Consider the following 22210-nt stretch of genomic DNA (forward strand, 5'->3'; position numbering starts at 1 on the left):
TTGCACTACGACCTAGGGGCAAGTCATCAAGCCTTTCTCGATGTCAGTTTTGTTTGTAAAATGAGGTTATAATAACATCACCACTTAATAAACAAGACGTATGTTTTTCAGAGTGTTTATTGCACATTGTAAACATTTGTTGAGCAAATGGGGTAGAAGTTCATTGCTAGTCCAGAAACCCGGGGCAGGGGAGCGGGGGCCGCCATTCACCACATATCTCTCAACCACTCAGTCACAAATCTCATGAATTCTACCTCCTAAAACATCTTAGACCTGCCCACTTTTCTCCATCCCCATAGCCTCCACCCTAGTCCAAGCCACCACCTTCCTCTACCTGGCTACTGCGTGGCTTCCTCTCCATCTCCCTATTTCTACCCTTGCCTCCCCCATTCTTACTTCCCAGGGCAGCCAAGCTAATCGGATGACGCAAAGCCTGCTTCAAGCTCCAGCTCTCAGGAAGGTTTTGTGAGTCTAAACAATTCCGCTGGCCCCCTACACCTACATCTAAGCCTCCTTTCAGCCTCTAACTAACTCTACACTCAAGATATTCTGAACTTCTTTCAGATTCCTCTAGTGAATATCAGTGTCTCTTGCTGCTGGGACTTCACACAAAGTGTGTTTGCTGTGTCCGAAACAGCCACCCCACCCCGACCCTGTCTCCAAACACACATCTTTCACCTACTACTCATCTTTCATATTTTAGCTGAAATGTCATTTACTCAGGGCCAGACGTAGCTATTCCCCTCACATGTGCTCTGGCAACTCTTTCTTCCATAATGATACCTATTATACTCTGCGGTGATGACTTCATGCCTGCATCCACCACTGAACTAGCTCCAAGAGAAGGCAGACCTCTGTCTATTGCGATAGTACCAGCAGTAATAGAGTTCATGCTCAAAGAACGGCTGAATGAATGAATGAATGGATAAAAGAGCAGAAGGCCGTGGTCTCAGGACTGTGTTGCGCATGGGCACCCCCTTGATAGTGCCTAAACTCATGGAGGTGCCTGGAAAAAAGATAGCCACGTGGGGGCGTCCCTGGGCACCTACGGGCCACAGGGGGGCGCCCTCAGCTCGTTGTATGTGACTGGCACCTCTTCAGACTCAGGTTCTGTTACTAATGGCCAATGGGAAACAGGAGGCGGGTTTTCAGTCTGATTGACAGTATAGCTCCGCCCAATCTAATTCATCTTTTTCTTGGCCCCGCCCACTCCAGGCTTCGGAGACCCCGAAGGTGGGCCTGACCGAGGCGCCGCCAACTGAACTCCAGCAGAGAGCTCCCGAGGCCGAACCAGCGCGCCTGGCGGTCTGTGAGTGGGCGGCCCGCGGCTGGGGGCGGGGCCACGGTGCTGACAGGCAGGAGGCCGGTCCCGCCCCTCTCGCCCAGAGCTGCAGCGCCGGCGCTGGGGACAGCAGAAGTGAGTACGTGAGCGGCGAAGCAAGATCCCTGCTCGGACCCCGGACGGCGCGCGCACCCGGAGCCCCGGATCCGAGCCAGCCCCGCGGCAGACCGCCAGATAACTGTGCCCCCGAACTACCACCACTTGCGCCCTCCCGCCCCGGCCCGCCTCCCGGAGTAGTCCGGCTCCGAGCTCTCCAGTGCCTGGGATCCTCCTGGACCGGTCCGTCCAGATTCCCGCGGGTCCGACCTGCCTGCATCCCCCGGCATCGCCAGGCTCGGGCCGCCGCCTCGGTTCCAGAGCCGCCCGCCTGGATCGCACCCTTTCCTTGCCCGGATCTCCTGGGACCGTACGCGAGCGTTCCTCGGAGCCCGCGGAGCGGACCGTTCCCCGGGTGTCCGCGGCGCGGCTCGGCGCGGCCCGGCTTGGCTCCCGGAGCCCGCCCCGGCCATGGCCCGAGCCCGCCCGCCGCCGCCGCCGCCGCCGCCACCGCCGGGGCTCCTGCCGCTGCTCCCTCCGCTGCTGCTCCTGCCGCTGCTGCTGCCCGCGGGCTGCCGGGCGCTGGAAGGTGAGCGGCGTCGGGGGGAGCGTCCAAGGCTTACTGTGCCCGGGGTCGCCCGAGCGTAGGCCGGAGGGGACCCGCGGGATGGGTCAAATGCGGGCTGGGCGCACGTCGGAGGAGGCTCCGTCGCCCGCGCCGCTCCGGGGGCCGGAGGATGGGGTGGGGAGGACGCCCCCGGAGCCGCCTCGCAGGCTCCAGCTGGCTCCGAGGCCCGCGGTACGCGGGTCGTGGATCTCGGGCAGCTCGACTCGGTTTGAGCTTCCCCGAAAGTCACGGCACCGCTGTGAGCTCTTGGGGGAGAACCCCGCACTCACCGCGGAGAAGCGGGGCGCTCAGCGGCCCCGGGAGGCGAGGAAGTGTGGGCGACCCACCAGGCGAGGCGGGGGCGTCTGAGGCCGCCGCGGGGCTGTGGCGGGTGGGGGAGAAGCGGGACTCCCAGGTTGGGGGGCGGCGTTGGTTAGGAACCGGTCGGAGTTGACTGTGAGAGGTGTGAGTGCGTGCACCCCGCTTTGTCAGGGGCTGGCTGCGGGGGTGGGGAGGCGGGGGCCTGTTATTGTTTATGGTTTATGGAGCGCCGGTTACACACAAGGTGCTGAGTGCACGGGCAGTGCGCACTGCTCTGCGGCTCGCCTCCGCCTCTGGCAGGTCGTCCGAGTGCTCGGGTCTCCATTGAACCCCCGAAGTTCTGGGGTTTGCCCCATTTGCCGGTGGGAAAGGCCGAGTTTCTCGGGTTGTGTCAAACCTACTCAGACGGTGCCGGGGGAGTAGCTCCAACTTCCAAACGACTGTGCTTGGGTGCACAGGGTGCTGTTGGCCCTGGTGGGAGAGCTCATGCATATGGGGCCACTTGACACGAGCCTGTGGCAGACAGAGGCGCTGACACTGGTCACAAACAATAGACACACATACACACACGCAGAGTTTCCAGAAATTTTGGAGCCATTAAATAAGAGTAAAAGAACCTTCCTTAATGTGGAGGGAAGGACAACCCAGAAATTTAGGGGAAATTGGAATACAGACAGCACTTATTTTTGGAGTCTTTAACAGCAGATCTAGTCGCTTTCTTAGTACAGGAACAAAAATATGAATTCTGTGTAACTTGGTTTGTTTGTGTGTTCACAATTGGTAAACTTAAAGGTTGGAAGGAAAAAAGAGCACAGTTCTGGAAGGAAGGCATCTTCTGGTGCTTTCCAGTTTTCTCTATGGGAAAATGTTCCTATGAACCCCCACCCCTTTTATCTCTGGGCCCACCGGCGCTGACAGACCGATTCACACGGGCGGACACATGCAAATCCAAGCAGACACACTGAGGTCGCGCCCACATGTGTGTGATAGGATCTCAGGCATGAGAAACCAGTGTGGGGCTTTGTTGTTGATTGCCTCAAGGGTGTGAGCCAGGGAGCCTGTTGGAGTTCCCAGGTCTGCGTCTCTGTGTCTTCGCCCGGGAAGGGCGACACAGGCACAGGCGCTTATGGGGCTGTGTGTGTGTGTGCCAGGCTCAGGGCCCTTGTTGTCAGATGTGGTGGGTGCTGGTGCTGACAGTGGGGTGGGGGGTGTGTGTGGTTTGGGTCAGGTGAGCGAGGGCTACCTGAAGAGGCTTACTCCTTCCTTCCTTTCTTTCCCCTCCTCACCTCTCACAATCTGGGGACCCTCAGCAGCAGGCTATAGCTGGGAGCGGACATCCAGCCTCCAGGCCGAAGAGCTGAGGGGCTGACCAGGAGGCAGAGGACCCACGAGCAGTAGCAGCACGGGAAAGAGAGGGCAGCAGGGCCCCAACTGTGTCCCTCCTTCCCCCCTCAGCTCTGTCTGGGGCTACCCCCTGACTGGGTAGGTGGTGTCTGGGAGGCCAGGCCAGTGTGGGGTGCCCCTAGGAAGTAGCAGTGCCTTCCACGGGCGGCTTTTACCGGTTCCTTTACTTTTGCCGCACCTCAGACCTTGGGGTTTCAGTTGGTGTGAGGGACAATGAAAGGAAAAAGAGAGATGCTTTGGGGAGACCCCCACACGGAAGTACGCCTACCCACTCTGTTCTCCCTCCTTGTGAGATGGGGTAGTGATAGTACCCACAATCCTAGACCTGTAGTGAAGATTGAGTCCTTAATGTGTGTGGGGTGCTTAGCACACTGCCATTATTATTCAAGGATTAGCTGCTATTATCATTGTCCTAGGGTCTGCCCCCTGGGGAGGGGAAGAAGTCAAACTGGTGTGTGCCTTACCTGCTGGAGGGAGGTTAGAGGAAGGGGTGGGGGGAGTGACAGGGGGAAGGTCGATCTGGAGAGAAAGTTGTCTCCCCGCTTCCATCTCCCTTCAGCTCTGGGAGCGATGGGAAGGGATGAGAGCTAGGTCAGGGGCAGCTGTCTCTGTGTCCTTCCCATCCCCCAGCCCTGTCAGGAGCCTGAAGGGTGAGATGGGAAGACTTGGTGGTCCTGGGCTATGGCCACTGGGCAGGGCTAGGTAGGACCCTCCCTGCTCCCAAGCTTTACAGGTAGGGGATCCAGGCTCCTTGCTCCAACCTTCCATTTGGCTTTGCCAGGATTTGGTTTGCCCTGGGCCTAGGGGAGCCTTTTGGCTCTCTGCATCTGAGAGCCATTATATTTAGGCCCAGAGTCCTGAGCTGCGTGTACTGTTTCGTCGTGGATCCCCTGGTTAGGTGCTGTCTAGCCCCTGGCTGCTCTACTCCCTACACACTTGGGGTCCACCAAGACTGCATCCAAGGACCTCATCAGTTCTCCATGAGGATGGAGCAAGGGCCCTTGCTTGTCCTCCTTGGTGGAAGAAACCCCTTTCCCCTTGCCCCCTGATTGCTTACCTCCCCCTACAAACACCCGAAGATTTTGCCCTCAGGTTTACCCTCAGTCATAGGGAAACGGGCCCACCTTGTTGCTCACTCTCCTTACGAGTAGTGATTCCCGGTCCCCCAGGCCAAGCTCCTTCTCCCCTTCAGGACCACGAACCGGAATGTGAGCAGACCAGGAACAGGCGTGGGATGAGGAAGGATGTCTGGGCCATAGGGTGCTTACACCTCAGATAGGACGGGGAGGTCTGCTGCGAGCCTACCCTCTGAGAAAGAGAAGCGGTTGCCAGGTGTGAGAGGTGGGGACCGCCCGCCGCAGTGCACCTGGTGGCGAGGGAAGGAGGCATGTTGAGTCCGAGTCTCTCTGAGGCAGCAGCCGTGGCCCCCGAGGATGTGCTCGCTGAGGGGACACCAGGCCGGGGATTTCTGTGGCTGGCTCACTTGTGGAGTTGCCCCCCACCCCATCACCGTTTGTCACAAGCTGGCGCTTCAGAGCTGCCGCTGAAGGACAGTGGCAGGTATTTGGGGGAACCAGTTTGCTGTCACTGCCTTCCTTTAAGCCAGAACTGCTGCCGGGGTGGCCTCCGCGGCAGGGAGCGAAAGCCTAAGCTGCCGTGGGCAAGGCCTCCGCCACCCGGCCTTACACTAATTAAACAGCATGAAGAGGCTGAATCACCAGGCCTGCATAGTTTGAAAATTGTAGCCCTGCCTGTTGTGCTGAGTCAAACTGGTTTGTCGGGATTGGGCAGCTGGGGAGGTGGGGGGCAGGGCGCCTGGGTACAGCTGGGCACCTGATGGGGTGGGAGAGGCCCCCTGCCCCACGGGCTGCCCTGGCCCCAGATCTCCTATTGCCTTCTGCCCCCAGACCCCTGGCCAGACCTACGGTGGCTGGGATCCCGGGGAAGGGCTCAGAGGCCTCACGGAAGGGCTAGCTGTCCAAACGTCCTGGCTGGCTGGCAAGGCCAGGACGAGGGTGGGGGCATGGGTGAACACAGGCATCTGGGCTCCTTGCTCTGTGCTTTCTCCTCCCTTCTCCCTCTCAGGTTTATTTAATTATAAATTCCTGCGATCTGAGGGGAGGAATGGAAAACAAAATGTGTTCTCTGTTTTGAGATGCTCCCCTCCCCTCCATCCCAGATTCGAGGGCCAAGGGTCCATGGGCACAGAAAGGGAAAGGTAGCCCAGGGTGAGTTAGGCTCTTCTAGGTCCCACAGCAAAAGCCCCCCACCACCAGGTCCCCCTCCTCCTTGGGCTGACCACCCTGAGTGTGCAGCTTGGTACACGCAGGTATACTCACTGACACGCAGGGTAGGGACAAGATGGGAGAAGATGAGACAGATGCCTTGGGTTGGTTGGCCGAGGTGGGGACCCCATCAAGGAGGAGGGGGACCAACTCAGGACTGGCATGGGGTTTTCTCCCTCTCTTTGCAGGCAGGGCTACGCGCCTTCTTGTCTGGACTCAACCCCTCTGTCCACCTGCCCCTGCTCACTCTGCTGGCCCAGCCCGGGTGCATGACCTTCCCCACCACCTTAAAGTCCCTCATCTGGAGCTTGGGCTTCTTGCTTTTGTCTCTGGGGTTTTTTGATTTGCTGGGTCTCACCAACACAGAGCAGTGTGCTCTGTGTGACTTGGGACCTGGGGTGCTGTGGCGTGGCGTCCGGCAGCTCCATAAGGTTGTGTGTACTTGGGCCTTCACCGGGATTGGTGGCTGGCTCCCAGCTGTACCAGGGCCGCCCAGTGAGGCCCTCAGACACAGGCTGGATGCCCACGATATTCTCCTCTTGCTGGGTGCCCAACGTATGTATGGAAGTGTTGCCCAGAGCTCCTGGGGCTAAGCCTCTTCATGATGCCACCCCTCTCCAAGGGCTCAGTGCTGGGGACAGTGCCATTGTGCTGGCAGGGAAGTACCTGGGGAGGCCACAGCCAGCCACACCCAGAATCATCTTTATGCCCCTGCCCCACCCCCAGCCTTGTGACCAGTGACAGCTCCTGCCTAGGCCAGAGCCACAGGAAGCAGGTCTGGGGTTTGCTCCTTCCCTGCACCTTGGGCCAAGACTGGCCCAGTCCCTCGGCTTTCTTAGCAGACACTGCCTTCTCCTAGCCCTTCCTCCATCTCACCTGAAGACTCAGCTCATAGAAAGAACACGCTTGCAATGTGTGTGTGTGTGTGTGTGTGTGTGTGTGTTGCATGTGCATGGAGAATGCACCCCTGAGGCTTTGTACGCACTGTAGACGTTGGCATTAACACTGTCTGTGTGCTCCTGTGGCACGTTTGAGTGCCACGGGCATCCGTGTGTGCCGCTGACGCTCGTGTGTGACTGCGTAAGAGCGCGTCATCGAGTCTGTGTGGAGAAACTGGTGTTTGTGTTTGCACTTCACGACACTCCAGACTGTGACTTGGGGCTGGCAATCGTGTGCAGTTGAGTGTGTAAGGAGAATGTACTGTTCGGTGTGCGTGCCCTCCATGCACGCATGTGTCTCTGGAAATCCGCACACATGAAGACCGTAAGAGTGAGTGTTTGCCTAAGGCAAACCAGATCTGTGTATAGGAAAGCTTCGCTGTATGTGAATGTCTACGAGACGAATCTGTTTGTGCCGTATGCATCTGCGTGTCTGAAAAAGGCAGACCGTGGCTGTGTGTGTGTGTGTGTGTGTGTTTGCGGGCGGCTGTGGCTCCGTGTGTTTTTGTCCACCATATGTGTTGACTTGTCATTCTCTGGCCCCAGTGGCAGAGAAGGAGCCCAGCCCGAGAACTGGGGAATGCTTGTGCGTGTGTGTATTTGTGCACAGGCAAGAGCCGCACAGCTGCCGCCACGTGGCCGTTCTCCGTGGCCCTTTGGCAACCTGAAAGGGGTGCTGGTTCACTTCTGAGCGTTGAAGCCCCAGTCCCGAAAGGCCCTGGGCCTGCTGTCCACTTCCCTGCTCCCTTCGGAGGGGCCGGTGGGGTTTCCGGCCTGACAGAGCCCTGTAGCAGAGAGTGCCTGTCTGCCTTCTGGTCTCCCTCCAGCAGCCACATGGGGGGCAGGGGAGGATGGGGGTGCTGTTGGCAGCTGGGGAGATTGGAGACTGCTCACTCAGTCCTCTTTTGTCCTTATCTCCTGTACCTCATAGCCTTCACCCCAGCTCGTGAACACGCACGTGTGCGGCACACACATAGCAGAGGAAAGGTGGGCTCTGTCGGGTTGGATCTGTCCCTCCCAATGCCACAGACAGATGGATTCTGGGACCCCCTTCCATGCCCTTCCTGAGGCTGGGACACAGGCACCTCAGGGTCTCCCTCTTGCTGAAGGGAGCGGCCCCTCCCCTTCCCCAGAGAGCAAGCCCCCTCCCCACCAGGGTGACCGGAGCCCTTCCTCGGGCACACATGACTCGAAATCCAAGTCCTCTCCTCATTAATGGGAAAAATGTGCCGAGATTGAGCGATGGCCAAGGCTGAGCGATGGCCAAGGGCTGATCCCCGCCCCCTCCCTCTCCCGCTCCCCAGAAATTAAACAGAAATGAAGAGCCTCCCTCCACCTCTGCCTACCCCCTCCCCTCCCCCTCCCCACCGTCCCCTCCCTCCCCTCCATCCTCTGGAGCCAGCGCAGGGCTTGTTTTAAACTGTGGAGGAATCTGGCTGGAGGGGGGAGGGGGCTGAATATTTGGGTTTAAACAGTTCCAGATGGGTTTGGCACAGACTGAGCAGAAGGAAGTGAGGGAGAGGGAGGAGGGAGGCAGCTCGAGGGAGCGGTGGGAGCCCCTGCCTGCTCGGGGCGGGCGGGTGGCGGGCAGCGGGCAGACAAGCAGGCGGACTGGCTGGCTGGCTGGCTGGCTTGGGGGGGAGGGGGTGCGTTTGGCTCGACTGGCTCCAGGGACAGGAATACTCTGGGCTGCTGGCTGGGGAAGAGGCTACTTGGAAACCTCCCTCTCTATCTCTGTCTCCTCGGGCCTCCTTGTGTCTCCACCTCACCATCTTTTGTAGTCCTCAGCTGGCCACCCCACTGTCTGGTCCTAGCCAGCCGGCTCTGCAATCCTTCCAGCTCTGAGCAGCCCGCCGCCTCTCTCCCTGCCTGTCTCTGGGCCCCTGCCTCTGCCCATCTCTCCTTGCCTCCCGTACCCCCCTGCCAAATGTGTGTGTCTCTCTGTCTGTCTCCCAGAGAGGCCTGTCTGGCCACCGACCGATGAGGCTGGGATAGCTCACCCTGCAGCCAGGTCTTCCAGGGACAAGCCACCTCTGAACCTCACTCCCCCTTGGCCTTACATGAGGGTCTGGGACCACAGCTGCCTCACCCACCTTCCCAGCTCAGACCCAGCTGCAGGAAACCAGTGAAGGCCATAAGCCTGGAACCTGTGGGGATTGGGTCTTTCTCCTCCTGGGTAGCCCCAACCTGCCCTATTCCAGCTCATGGCAGAGGGGAGAACTGCTGACTGCCCTGGCTTCCAGGCTAGAAGAAAGGAGTTGGCGTCTCTCTCCTCTCAGAGAGTAGAATTGTCCAGTCAGAACCCAGAACCTGATTCCTAAGGGAGTGAGTTTATGTCAGAGACGTGAATGGGCCCCTCCTATGGCTGAGCAAGGGGAAACAGATAAGAAACTGAAGCTTGGAATAGGATCGGTGCTGTAACAAAGCCCCTGGCCCTGGATGCACAGAGGAAGGCATCTGACCTTAATTTGGGGATTCAGGGAAGGCTTCCTGGAGGAGGTGACAGCTGGATTGAGACTTAAAGGATACAGAGGAGCTTTCTAGGCTTTCTCTGTTCTTCCTTTTACACTGCAGTCAGAGTGCTCTTGTTAGGGGTTAGTTGTGGAGTCTGCTACTTTTCAACCCTTCACCCCAAGGCTTAGCAGTTTTACCTCAGGTCATATATTTACTTTATCTGGGCCTCAGTTTTGTCACCTGTAAAAGGGGTACATCAACAGCACCTTTATCCAAGGATTGTGGGAAGAACAGAACAGCTTGCAAGGAGCTGGTCTGGATCTTGGTGGCCCTCAGCCCACCATCAAAGAGTATTCGTGCTCCATTCCCCAGAGGTGGTTGAGTGGGAGGCTGGGTGGGAGCAGGCTCTGCCCTGTAGCTGCCCTCGCATTCCCCTGGGCATGTGTGGAGCCGGGCCTCTGTGTTGGGAATGGAGTCAGGGGAGGCCTGGGCAGCAGGGTCTGAAGCACACGGTCCTTTGTTCCAGGATAAAGGGCCTGCTACCCCTTTGTGTGGAGATTAGCCGAGCCTGTAGGTGTGTGAACTGGCCCTGGCTTTTGCCTCTGGGGTCAGTAGCAGACACCCACCTCCGACTGGCCGACTAGATGGCTCACGTCTTTGGGGTTATGACGTTTCTGGGGATGGCTGCAGGGTCTTCTCCAGGGGAGGGTAGCTGAGACCTTCGAGGACTTAGGGGGTGGGGTGGGATGGGATGGTGCTTGGTGGGAATCATTCTCTGGTGTCCTGGCCTTTCCTGGACAACCTATTTCTTCCCATCCTGAGCGTGGCTTCTGACCTTTGTTCTTTTGTTGCTCCCCAGAAACCCTCATGGACACAAAATGGGTGACGTCGGAGTTGGCATGGACATCTCATCCAGAAAGTGGGGTAAGCCTTCCCTACCATCTCCCCTGAGTGTTGGTTGTCAAGTCCGCCACTTCCTCCTCCAGCATCCATTCCCCTCGCCTCACCAGGGCTGGAGAAGGGCTGCCTCTGCCCCCTGCCTATCAGTTTCACCTCCTGCTCCATTCCCATCCTCTGCACCTGTCACCTGCCTTCTTTGCCAATGGGTGTTTCTCACCCTTTCAGCCCTCGGCCTGCCGGTGTCCTCCTCCCCACACACACACCATCTTTGTCCCATTCTCCCTCTGCCCACCCCTCAGCCTGCCTTCAGCCTATAGCCATCTTGTTCCTGCCTGACAACTCTTTGCATGTCTTCTCTAGCCATCTCCCTCCTTCCTGGGTCCCTGAGTAGGGCACTGGCTTGGGGATGAGGAAACCTTGGCTCCAGATCTCTGACTTGCTCTGTGACTTTTAGCAAGGCAGTTTACTTTTCTGGGCTTCCATTTCTTAACTGTTAAATTCCTGTAGTTCTGACATTTCTAAAATATCCTAATTAACCTCCCTAGATGGCCTTCACAACTCCACTGAGCTCTGAAACTCTGGGGTGGGATGGCACTCCAGGCCCTCATTCATAGACCTGACTGTGTGACCTTGGGCAAGTCTCTACCTTTGAGAGTCTTGGCTCCCTTTTCTGTAGAGTGGGGGCAGCAGATGTACCTGCTCACGGAGTTGGAGTGGAGGTTACATGCGGTAGTGAGAGCCAACGTTCAGTGAATGCTTGCTCCATACGGGACAGGGTTACAGGCCCGTTATATATATTAAACTGATTTGATTCCCTGTCGTCTCATTTATGTCCGATCAGCCCCATTTCGTAGACAATGACAGTGAGGCATAAAGATAACAAATATTGTATCTAATAGTCCCATAATACTTATCAAATGCTCTAAATTCTTTGTTCATAAAGTCATTTATTCTAATACGTCTTCATTGTCGCCACGATGGGGAAGCTGTGGTACAGGGAGGTTAAGTGACTCGACCCGTAGTCGCACAGCCAGGACTGGGATTTGAACCCATGGAGTCTGCGTGCTCCGCCGGTATACCACAGAGGCATCTCTGTGAAGCGAATACGGGTCTGGGCGTGTGGTCCGCGCCTGGCAAGTGTCGGCGCTCATTCTGTCTTTCTCACTTGGTCCGCGCACAGTGGGAAGAGGTGAGCGGCTACGACGAGGCCATGAACCCCATCCGCACGTACCAGGTGTGTAACGTGCGAGAGTCGAGCCAGAACAACTGGCTTCGCACGGGGTTCATCTGGCGGCGAGAGGTGCAGCGCGTCTACGTGGAGCTCAAGTTCACCGTGCGCGACTGCAACAGCATCCCCAACATCCCTGGCTCCTGTAAAGAGACCTTCAACCTCTTCTACTACGAGGCTGACAGCGACGTGGCCTCGGCCTCCTCCCCCTTCTGGATGGAGAACCCCTATGTGAAGGTGGACACCATCGCGCCTGATGAGAGCTTCTCACGGCTTGATGCTGGCCGTGTCAACACCAAGGTGCGAAGCTTCGGGCCGCTCTCCAAGGCCGGTTTCTACTTGGCCTTCCAGGACCAGGGTGCCTGCATGTCGCTCATCTCTGTGCGTGCCTTCTACAAGAAGTGTGCATCCACCACCGCGGGCTTCGCGCTTTTCCCCGAGACCCTCACGGGGGCTGAGCCCACCTCTCTGGTCATCGCCCCCGGCACCTGCATCGCTAATGCCGTGGAGGTGTCCGTGCCCCTCAAGCTGTACTGCAACGGCGATGGGGAATGGATGGTGCCCGTGGGAGCCTGCACCTGTGCCACCGGCCACGAGCCAGCTGCCAAGGAGTCCCAGTGCCGCCGTGAGTGGGGACTGGCTGGGGCGTGGGGAGGGGAGCACTTGGGCCAAAGTCCTACTGCCTCTTACCTGCCAGTGAAGGCGCTCTGGCCTCAGGTCTGAGACAGAGGGACGAAAGGGAAGAGGGGTATCAAGTGCATAGAGTGTGCCGCAGGAGGGAGGGAAAGGAGAGAAAATGAGGAGACGCACCAGAATCATAAGAGAAAAAAAGAAACTAAAGAGCCAGGTAGAGAAACACGAAGAATCCTTGGTAAGGAGGCCCCTGATCAGAGAGTCAGGAAGCCAGCAGAGATGCCTGCTTTGTTTGGCCGCAAGTGGACGCTCCACCCTGGAAGTACTAGCGGGGCCCCAGAGCTGTGGGGTCAGGGGCTGTGGGCACTCACGCTTGGCCCTTTCACCGTGGAGTCTCATCTGCTCTTCGAGAGGCGGTGTTTTCAGCACAGAGGTCAGGGGCCCAGTCCCTGAAGTCTGAGTCCTAACTCTGTCACTTAGCACCTGTGGGACCTTGGGCGAGTTACTTAACTCTTTGAGCCTCGGTTTCCTCATGTGCAGGATGGGGCCAATAGTAGTGCTTCCTCTGTGGACTCGTAGTGGGCTTGAGTGTGTCGATGCATGTGAAGCCCTGGGAACAGTGCCTGGCACATGGCAACACAGAAACCATCTAAGTGTTAGCCATGACTCTCTCAGGAGCCTGGGGCTGCGTGGGGGACAGGGATTCTCTTGTCCTTATTTCATACAGGAGAGGCTAGGAGGCTTGTCCGTGGTGGCTTGCCAAGACTCCTAAGTCCTTACAGTGTACTAGTCTTCCAGCTATAAAACCCATTCACGAAGGGTTCTCATTTGAGCCTCATCCCAGTCTTGTAAGGTAGATTCCAGTTATCTTCCTCTATTTTGCCAGTAAAGAAATGGAGGCTCCGAGAACAACAATACTCAGGATGTCACAGCTGGAAATGTGGGAGCTGCGGCTACAGCCTTGTCCAGTGCTCTGCCATGCAGGGCAAGATGCTAAGGGCCTTGCCTTCTGTCCCTTCTGCCCTGGCACTTGCAGCCTGTAACTCTGAGGGGTGGGGGCTGGCTCTTAGCACAGGCCGAGGTGTGAGGGGGCTGGGAGGCCCCGTGTTGGGTGCTGTCATGGCAAGGTGAATAGTGCCTTGCCCGGCCCCTCTCCACTTCTCTATGGGAACCTGCCCCAGACTTCCTCTTCCTAAGTGGAGAAAGGGGGTGGGGGTGATGAGCCTGACAGCCTGAAGAGGGGCTAACACTCTGCAGGTCCCTGGCAGGAAATGCATGCTGGTTCCCATAGCAACCAGCCTGGCCTGGCCTCTGCCCCCTCCCCCACTGGCTCAAAAGAGCTGGGGGGGGGTGGATATCACCTTAGTGAGGGGAGATTAGACCCCAGAGAAGAGGTAGCCCCAACTCTGGGTGTTCCGCACTCTGGATGACCGCCCCAGGGGCAGTCATGTATGGACAGAGTGACCATATGCTTTCATGTGTCTGGGGCGGTCCTGGCTTATGCTCATCATAGCATGATTATTACTAGCGGCCCCTTTCACTCTCAAAATATTCCGGTTTGAATAATAAATTATACGGCTGTCATAGATACGCAGAATCCTATAGCCCAGGCCCAGGAGCCCCAGGGTAGATGGCAAGAGAAGAAACTGAGAAGGAATGTTTAGGCACCCAGCTCTGGGCTCGCTTTGGGGCCTGGGGTGCCCCTTGTGGATGCTTTGAGGCCTCTGAACTCCTGGTGACCCCAGCCTTCCTGCCTGCCATCTTTTTCTCTTTTTCTCACCCCTCTTCAGCCTCCACCCCTACCCAAGGGCAGGAAGGAGCTGCTGCCCTGCTCCTGGTGGGTGGGGAGAGCGGCGGGTCCTGGGAGCAAGGCCCCACCTCTGGCTGTTCTGGGGTGGCCATGAGGGTACGAGGAGTGATTTTCCTCAAGTTTCAGGGAGGGGGCAGGGGCATCCTGGCAGAGCAGAGGTTGCTGCCAGCCTGCCAGTGGTCTCTTCCCCACCCCTCCTCTTCCTTCTCACTCCCTTCCCTGCCTCGACAAGCCCAGGCTGCCCAGGTGATGGGGCTGACGTCTTCACCCGTGAGGCCCCCAGGGAGGGGTGGGGGGCCGGGGCGGGGAGGAATCCGCTGACGTGGGGTTTCCACGGGGCAAAAGGGCCTTTTGTAGCTGCACTGGAGTTAGGCAATCCCAGCAGAGCCCCCACAGTCTAGGAGTTGGAGGGGCCAAGACCTGTGCTGGGAGAGGGCCAGATTCTCACAGATCTGAAGAGCATGTCCATCGTCTTCTCCCCTGCAGCCTGTCCCCCTGGGAGTTACAAGGCAAAGCAGGGAGAGGGGCCCTGCCTCCCCTGCCCCCCCAACAGCCGCACCAGCTCGCCGGCTGCCAGCATCTGCACCTGCCACAGTAACTTCTACCGTGCGGATTCGGACTCTGCAGACAGCGCCTGTACCAGTAAGTACACTCGTGGCCTTGTTCGGCCCCACTCCAGGCCTCCCCTTGGGGCACTGAGACGGTCGCTATGAATAGCCACTTTCCAGCCAGGGAAACTGAGGCTTGGGGAGGTTCGACGTTGTGTGCAGCATGGCACAGCTGAAAAGTGACTGGCTCCGAGCCAGAATCTAGGTCAGCCGCTCAGCCTTTCCACCAGCATTGAGTAAGCGCCTACTAGCTCCTTGCCAGGCATCCGGAGCCACTGGGGCCGCTAGCCCCTCACTCCTTCCGCTGTGTAGAACTGCTCTTCTCCTGGCCGAACCCCAACTGTAGAGGGGCCTCACGTCCTTGGGGCAGCCTAGTGCCCTGCCTTCTCCCTGCTCTGGACTTTGGTGCCAGGCGTTGTGGCAGGTGCCAGGGATGTGGAGGAGAATAAGATAGTCACTGTCCTAAAGGAGCTTGCAACCTGGTGGGAGAAACAGTTGTGAAAATAGATAATGAGCATACAAGGTGCTAAGTGCTGGGCTGGAAGGATGCCCAGGAATTGTGTTATGGGGGTACAGAGGACAGGAAGGAAAAGGATCAAGGAAGACTTCCAAGAGGTGGTGACATCTCCTGTTGAGCCTTGAAGGCTAACTAGAGTCTTCCTGGTGGAGAAGTGTAGGAAAGCTATTCTGCTTGTTAAAGCAGGGACAAGAGCAAGGCGGTAGGAAGTTGATTGCAGCACGCAGAAACTCTGGATAGAAGGGAGGTGTTGGGGCCCTAGCTCACTGCCCTCTCCCTCCACCTTCCCTGCAGCGGTGCCATCTCCCCCCCGGGGTGTGATCTCCAATGTGAATGAGACCTCACTGATCCTCGAGTGGAGCGAGCCCCGGGACCTGGGTGGCCGGGACGACCTCCTATACAACGTCATCTGCAAGAAGTGCCACGGGGGCCCTGGGGCCGGGGGCGCCTCCACCTGCTCTCGCTGTGATGACAATGTGGAGTTTGTGCCTCGGCAGCTGGGCCTGACAGAACGCCGGGTCCACATCAGCCACCTGCTGGCCCACACGCGCTACACCTTTGAGGTGCAGGCAGTCAACGGTGTCTCGGGCAAGAGCCCTCTGCCCCCCCGCTATGCGGCTGTGAATATCACCACCAACCAGGCTGGTGAGGAGGGGACGCGGGTGGGTAGGGCCTGGGTCATTTTCTCCCACACAGAGCTTCGGTTGCCCGGGGCCTGCCAGTGGACCACCAGGGGTCCCCTGGGAACCGGGTCCTTGGGAAGGATGCCAGGGCCCGAGGAGCCCGTTGTGAGCCCCCGCCCCCATCTCCCCCCAGCCCCGTCCGAAGTGCCTACATTACATCTGCACAGCAGCTCAGGCAGCAGCCTGACCCTGTCCTGGGCACCCCCAGAGCGGCCCAATGGAGTCATCCTGGACTACGAGATGAAGTACTTTGAGAAGGTCAGAGCCTTGAGGGGCAGGAGGAGGCTTTGGGGTGAGAAGATGACCCCAGATAGTGTCAGGGGCCCTTGGGGGCAAGGTCTTGGGTACGGAGGCGGCCACAGGTGGGCCCTGGGGGGCGGCAGGGGCTGATGGGCCCCAGGGCCACTGAGGTGCCTCATTTCTCCTGGTGTTGCAGAGTGAGGGCATTGCCTCCACGGTGACCAGCCAGAAGAACTCGGTGCAGCTGGACGGGCTGCGGCCGGACGCCCGCTATGTGGTCCAGGTCCGGGCCCGCACCGTAGCCGGCTATGGGCAGTACAGCCGTCCAGCTGAGTTTGAGACCACAAGCGAGAGAGGTATGCAGCCCACTGCCCCTGTGCCCGCTCCCCTCAGACTTTCCGTCCCTCCGCTCAACCAGTCCCCTCCCGGTCTCCAGGCTCGGGTGCCCAGCAGCTCCAGGAGCAGCTTCCCCTCATCGTGGGTTCTGCCACAGCCGGGCTTGTCTTCGTGGTGGCTGTCGTGGTCATCGCTGTCGTCTGCCTCAGGTACTCCCAGGCCCGGCTTGCTTCCACGGGCTGGCGAGAGTTTCCCTGGAGCAGCCCACATGCCCCAGAGGCCCTTGGTGGGCCCAGGCTCTACCCGCTGCCAACGCGTCTCTAGTCCACACCCCCGGCCTCATCCTATCGCCTGCCTGTCCCCTGGCAGATCGCCTCAGGGACCGAGTCCACTGAGCCCCTTGCACAGAGACGCAGTAACTGCTGTTACCACTACCTGTGGGACCAGGCACCAGGCCATGCCCGGTGCACCCTGCCCCTCCTGTGAGCCCGAGTGTCCCCTGAACAGAGGGAGCTGTCGGGCTTGTCTCAGGCCGCACCTCCACCCTGCCCCCTCCAGGAAGCAGCGGCACGGCTCTGACTCGGAGTACACAGAGAAGCTGCAGCAATACAGTGAGTTTGTCTCTTCATCCTGACCCTGCCCGCCCCCCTCCAAAGTTCCCTTGGTCCCTGCATGGCTTGGAGATATCCTTTTCGCCACCTGGGATTTCATCCCTTGTACTCCTGTCCCGATAGCCCCTCCTGCTTCCACTAAAGTGCCATTTCCTGAGCCCCTGCCTCCCTCCTGCTAGCCCCAGACAAGCATGAGAAGCGACCCCTCTCAAAGGCAGCTAATCCTAGGAGAAAGACAAGATATGCACACACAGAAAAGATGAGAGAACAGTTTAGTGTTAAGCTGGGTGTTCCTGTTACAAAGGGCAGTAAGAGTTCAGAAAAGGGGAAGGCTTCCTGGAGGAGGTGGCCTTGGGCTGAGCTGAGCCAGGCCGGTTGAGCATGGTTTAGAGAGGTGGGGGGAGAGCATTCCTGGCTAGAAGAGCCTCTGGAAGGTAGTGGGTGGGGTGGGGAGAGTGCCCAACTGTGGGGGCAGTGAGAAGACTGGTTTGACAGCTGCCGGGGAGCAAGGCTGGGTAGTTGTGGCCAGTCCTTAGAGGGTCGTGAAAGACAGGCAGAGGAGTTTGGACTTGACTCCACCATAGGTAATCCGAAAGGCTCTCAAGCTGGGGAGTAATACAATGTGAGTATTGTTTTAGGGAGACAGGTATGCAGGATAGTTTGGTGGGAAAAGTCCAGAGGCAGAGAGCCCAGCTGGGAGACTATTGCAATAGTCTGAGTATTGAAGGCCTGGAGAAGGTCAGGGGCAGTGGGAATGAGGGGAGGGATGAATCTGAGAGATGTTTTGACATGACGAGAGATGAGGGAGAAAGAAGAATAAGAATCCTGCGTGTCTAGCCTTTATGGTCACTAGTTCTCATGGAGGGAACGGTGAGGGGGTGGGGAAGGGGCAAGCTGGGACTCCAGCAGGGAGGGATATGGAGCAGACTTAGGAGGGAGGGTGCAAAATGTGCTCCCATCAGGGATGGCGGGGGTGGGGGGACAGCATGCTGGGCCTGAGGACGCGGCCTGAGGAGTTCCCTCACTGTCCCCCACCCTAGGCCAAAGAGCTGGCCCCTCTCATCCCTGCCTTTTCTTCCTCTAGTTGCTCCTGGAATGAAGGTTTATATTGACCCTTTTACCTATGAGGACCCTAATGAGGCTGTGCGGGAGTTTGCCAAGGAAATCGATGTATCCTGTGTCAAGATCGAGGAGGTGATTGGAGCTGGTGAGTCCCCTAGGGCACAATGGGGAGGAGGTGGGGGGGAAGGGGGTGTTACCCCAGGAGGGGGCCAGCATGCACTGGGTACAGGGCCAATCCCAGAAGCCACTTCCTACCTGTGCCTTCTGCCCTGCAGGGGAATTTGGGGAAGTGTGCCGGGGTCGGCTGAAGCAGCCAGGCCGCAGGGAGGTGTTTGTGGCCATCAAGACACTGAAGGTGGGCTACACGGAGAGGCAGCGGCGGGACTTCCTCAGTGAGGCCTCCATCATGGGCCAGTTTGACCACCCCAACATAATCCGACTGGAGGGCGTGGTCACTAAAAGTCGGCCAGTCATGATTCTCACCGAGTTCATGGAGAACTGTGCCCTGGACTCCTTCCTCCGGGTAAGAGCCAGCCCCTAGCCCCTCTCCCTCCCCTACCCCAGAGAGCTGCATTGGGCAGACCACCCCCTCCCACAAGGTCAGACAGACCCTACCCTCTTCAAGTCTACAAATACTTACTGAGGTGGCCTGGGGCAGGAAAACCAGCCAGGTGCTCAGAGCCAGAAAGACCGAAGTTCTCATCCCGACTCTGCCCTCTATTGCCTGTGTGACCTCAGGCTTTACCTACCCTCTCTGAGTCTGAGCTGCCTTGGTTGTAACATGAGAGTGGTAAGAACTATTTGGATCCTCACCGGGGTTCACTGGGATGTTGTATACAGATACCTGCCCCACAGTGGGCCGCTTACACTCAGTGCACTCTGCACATAGTCACAGGCATGGGTGAGGCATGGTCTCCAAGGACTCAGAGAGAGTAGGTGGAAGCACAGGTGGGCGGGCAGGAAGGTCTTGGGTGGGCCCTGGGCCAGTAGGGAGGTGATGGGCCCACCTGAGCCTGCTCGTTGCCTCCAGCTCAACGACGGACAGTTCACGGTCATCCAGCTGGTGGGCATGTTGCGGGGCATTGCCGCTGGCATGAAATACCTATCCGAGATGAACTACGTGCACCGAGACCTGGCTGCCCGCAACATTCTTGTCAACAGCAACCTGGTCTGCAAAGTCTCAGACTTCGGCCTCTCCCGCTTCCTGGAGGATGATCCCTCTGATCCTACCTACACCAGCTCCCTGGTACAGGAAGCAGCTGGGAGGGAGACCGGGGGCGGGGCCAACCAGGCAGGGGCTCGGGGCTGGGGACCAGCCCCGAGTCATAGGGTGAAGGGCGTCTGCCCCCCCCACCAGGGCGGGAAGATCCCCATCCGCTGGACTGCCCCCGAGGCCATAGCCTACCGGAAGTTCACCTCTGCTAGTGATGTCTGGAGCTATGGAATCGTCATGTGGGAGGTCATGAGCTATGGAGAGCGACCCTACTGGGACATGAGCAACCAGGATGTGAGTGGGGCCAGCCAGAGTGGCCAGGTGGGTGGGAGTCAGCTGGGAAGCAGAGTGGTGGCTCATTCCAGGCTTCTCTGTTCTCTCCTCAGGTCATCAATGCCGTAGAGCAGGATTACCGGCTGCCCCCACCCATGGACTGCCCCACAGCACTGCACCAGCTCATGCTGGACTGCTGGGTGCGGGACCGCAACCTCAGGCCCAAATTCTCCCAGATTGTCAACACCCTGGACAAGCTCATCCGCAATGCTGCCAGCCTCAAGGTCATCGCCAGTGCCCAGTCCGGGTCAGTATCTCTGCCTCTGTTCCCACTCTGCTTCTGAAGATTTATTTATTTATTGGGGGGGGGGGGCACGTGAGCAGGGGCAGAGGGAGAAGGAGAAAGAGAAGCCCAAACAGACTCCCTGCTGATCACAGAGGCCGACATAGGATTCGACCCCACCACCCCGAGATCATGACCTGAGCCGAAATCAAGAGTCGGACACTTAACCGACTGAGCCACCCAGGCGCCCCATGTTCCCACTCTGCTCTTGGGCCAGCAGCCCTACCCCTGCTTCCCTTGCCGTTAAGATTCACCGAGTCTCTCTCTTCTCCCCACAGCATGTCACAGCCCCTCCTGGACCGCACGGTCCCGGATTACACGACCTTCACGACAGTTGGTGACTGGCTAGATGCCATCAAGATGGGGCGGTACAAGGAGAGCTTTGTCAGCGCAGGGTTTGCGACCTTTGACCTGGTGGCTCAGATGACTGCAGAGTGAGTGTGCCTCAGATTTGGAGGGGCAGGGCTGGGGACCCTGAGCAGGGCCCAGAGTGGTGGGCAGGAGGGGAGGGACTGACCCTGCCCTTGGTCCATCCGCAGAGACCTGCTCCGGATCGGGGTCACCTTGGCTGGCCATCAGAAGAAGATCCTTAGCAGTATCCAGGACATGCGGCTGCAGATGAACCAGACGCTGCCCGTGCAGGTCTGACACCTGACTCCCACTGGGTGGGTGCCCCCCAAGGACTGTGCAGGGACTCTGACCAGCCGGCTGGACTTTTGGACTTTTGGATGCCTGGCCTTAGGCTGTGGCCCAGAAGATGGAAGTTTGGGGAAGGCCCAAACTGGGACTTCTCCTCCAGGCCTGTGCTCCCTCCCCAGGAAGTGTGCCCCAAACCTCTTCATATTGAAGATGGATTAGGAGAGGGGGTGATGACCCCTCCCCAAGCCCCTCAGGGCCCAGGCCTTCCTGCTCTCCAGTGGGGGATCCCCACCACCTCAGACTTCCCTGTTCTTCAGTGCTGGAGGTCCTGGCAGGGTCAGGTGGAGAAAAAGCCTGGGTTCTATAGGGCCCAGCCCTGGCAGGGGTCTGGCCCCCCAGGTAGGCAGAGTAGTCCCTCCCTCAGGAACTGGAGGAGGGGATTCCGGGAATGGGGAAATGTGACACCCCATCCTGAAGCCAGCTGGCACCTCCAGTTTGCACAGGGACTTGTTCTGGGGGCTGAGGGCCCTGCCCCACCCCCACCCTTGGTGCTGTCATAAAAGGGCAGGCAGGGGCAGGCTGAGGAGTAGCCCCTTGCCCCCAGAGACTGACTCTCAGAGCCAGAGTTTGGATGTGTATGTGAGTGTGTTTGTGTGTGTGTGTGTGTGTGTGTGTGTGTGTGTGTCTGTGCACGCACTGGCCTGCACAGAGAGCATGGGTGAGCGTGTAAAAGCTTGGCCCTGTGCCCTGCAGTGGGGTGAGCTGGGCCGTCGACGGAATAAAGGCAATAAGAAGATTCTCTTGCCCCTTCTCTTTGCACCTCCTGAGGCGGAATTCCCGCATGCCCTCAGAATCACAGTCCCTCAGTGCCAGCCCTCTTCAGAATTCCCCTGGAGTCTTTGGAAGACCAGATCCAGGCCTTTCTAGGCTCACCTTCCCTTTTGTGCTTCAGCCTTATTGCATCTAATTGCTGGGAAGTAGGCAGAGTAGCAGGAGAGCAAACTGCCCCAGAGTGCCTTCCTTCCAAGGCCCAGGTGTTCCTGGGGTCAGGGCAGACACTTCTCAGTCGCTGCTGTTTTACAGAGTCCTTTCACACTCATTGTCTCTGAGGGAGCTGAAGGTGTAGGGGCCAAGTGACCTTGGGACACAGAGGGCAAGAGCCTACACCGGTGTTCAGATGCAGAGGCTAGCTCCTTTCAGCAAGCATCAGCCCGGAAGTGCGGCTGCTCTTTTCTGAGCGCTTACTATGCTCCAGGCGCTGGGCTAAAGCGCTCCATTTATACATGGATCTTATTTAATCTCACAACGACCAGCCAGGAACGGAAGTATTTTTATCTCTGTTTTACGGAGGAGGAAAGGGAGAGGTTAAGTCACTTGCCCAAAGTCGCTGAGCCAGTAAGTGAGGCCTGGGGCTGGGATTCCCACCCAGAGACTGCCTGTACACTTGAAAGGTTCAGAGGATAAATAACAAGAACCAGGAAGAGGATTAGGAAAACAGCTTCTGGAAATGTCAAAGAAGAAATCGTGGGGGGGCGCTCAGAGGCCCCTTGGATACAGAAACTGGATGGGGGGGGCAAGTGCAGTCCTTTTTCCCTGTGTCAGGAGGGACCCTCCAGGCAGTAAACCTTTTCTGGACGTGGAACGTGTTTCCAAAGTAGCCGCATACCCTGAATTAGAGGGTCTTGGCCGGACCCGGTAGGGGGAGGGGCGTGGACAAAGTCTCGTCG

The 22210-nt window shown here is 58.3% G+C and overlaps 1 protein-coding gene across 1 annotated transcript; it reads left to right on the forward strand.

The window, feature by feature from the left end:
• The first annotated feature begins 1407 nt into the window (after window positions 1–1407).
• EPHB3 (EPH receptor B3) lies at window positions 1408–22125 on the forward strand. The gene is made up of 16 exons (XM_026497427.4): window positions 1408–1967; window positions 10247–10311; window positions 11468–12140; window positions 14445–14600; window positions 15378–15728; window positions 15900–16024; window positions 16203–16362; window positions 16443–16551; window positions 16901–16953; window positions 18038–18160; window positions 18291–18538; window positions 19046–19261; window positions 19373–19522; window positions 19615–19808; window positions 20123–20278; window positions 20384–22125. The coding sequence occupies exons 1-16, from the start codon at window positions 1850–1852 to the stop codon at window positions 20490–20492; spliced, it is 3006 nt and encodes a 1001-aa protein (XP_026353212.1). The 5' UTR covers window positions 1408–1849; the 3' UTR covers window positions 20493–22125.
• Window positions 22126–22210: the final 85 nt, after the last annotated feature.

The sequence above is a fragment of the Ursus arctos genome, unplaced genomic scaffold (genome assembly GCF_023065955.2).
Source record: "Ursus arctos isolate Adak ecotype North America unplaced genomic scaffold, UrsArc2.0 scaffold_4, whole genome shotgun sequence".
In the NCBI taxonomy this organism is placed as follows: domain Eukaryota; kingdom Metazoa; phylum Chordata; class Mammalia; order Carnivora; family Ursidae; genus Ursus; species Ursus arctos.

Excerpts from the sequence above, each read along its gene's own strand:
- EPHB3 (XM_026497427.4), top strand. The coding sequence starts at position 1,850 with ATGGCCCGAGCCCGCCCGCCGCCGCCGCCGCCGCCGCCACCGCCGGGG. Across the intron at positions 14,601-15,377 it reads TGCAGACAGCGCCTGTACCA|CGGTGCCATCTCCCCCCCGG; the intron begins GTAAGTACACTC and ends CCTTCCCTGCAG. Across the intron at positions 16,954-18,037 it reads AGAGAAGCTGCAGCAATACA|TTGCTCCTGGAATGAAGGTT; the intron begins GTGAGTTTGTCT and ends TTCTTCCTCTAG.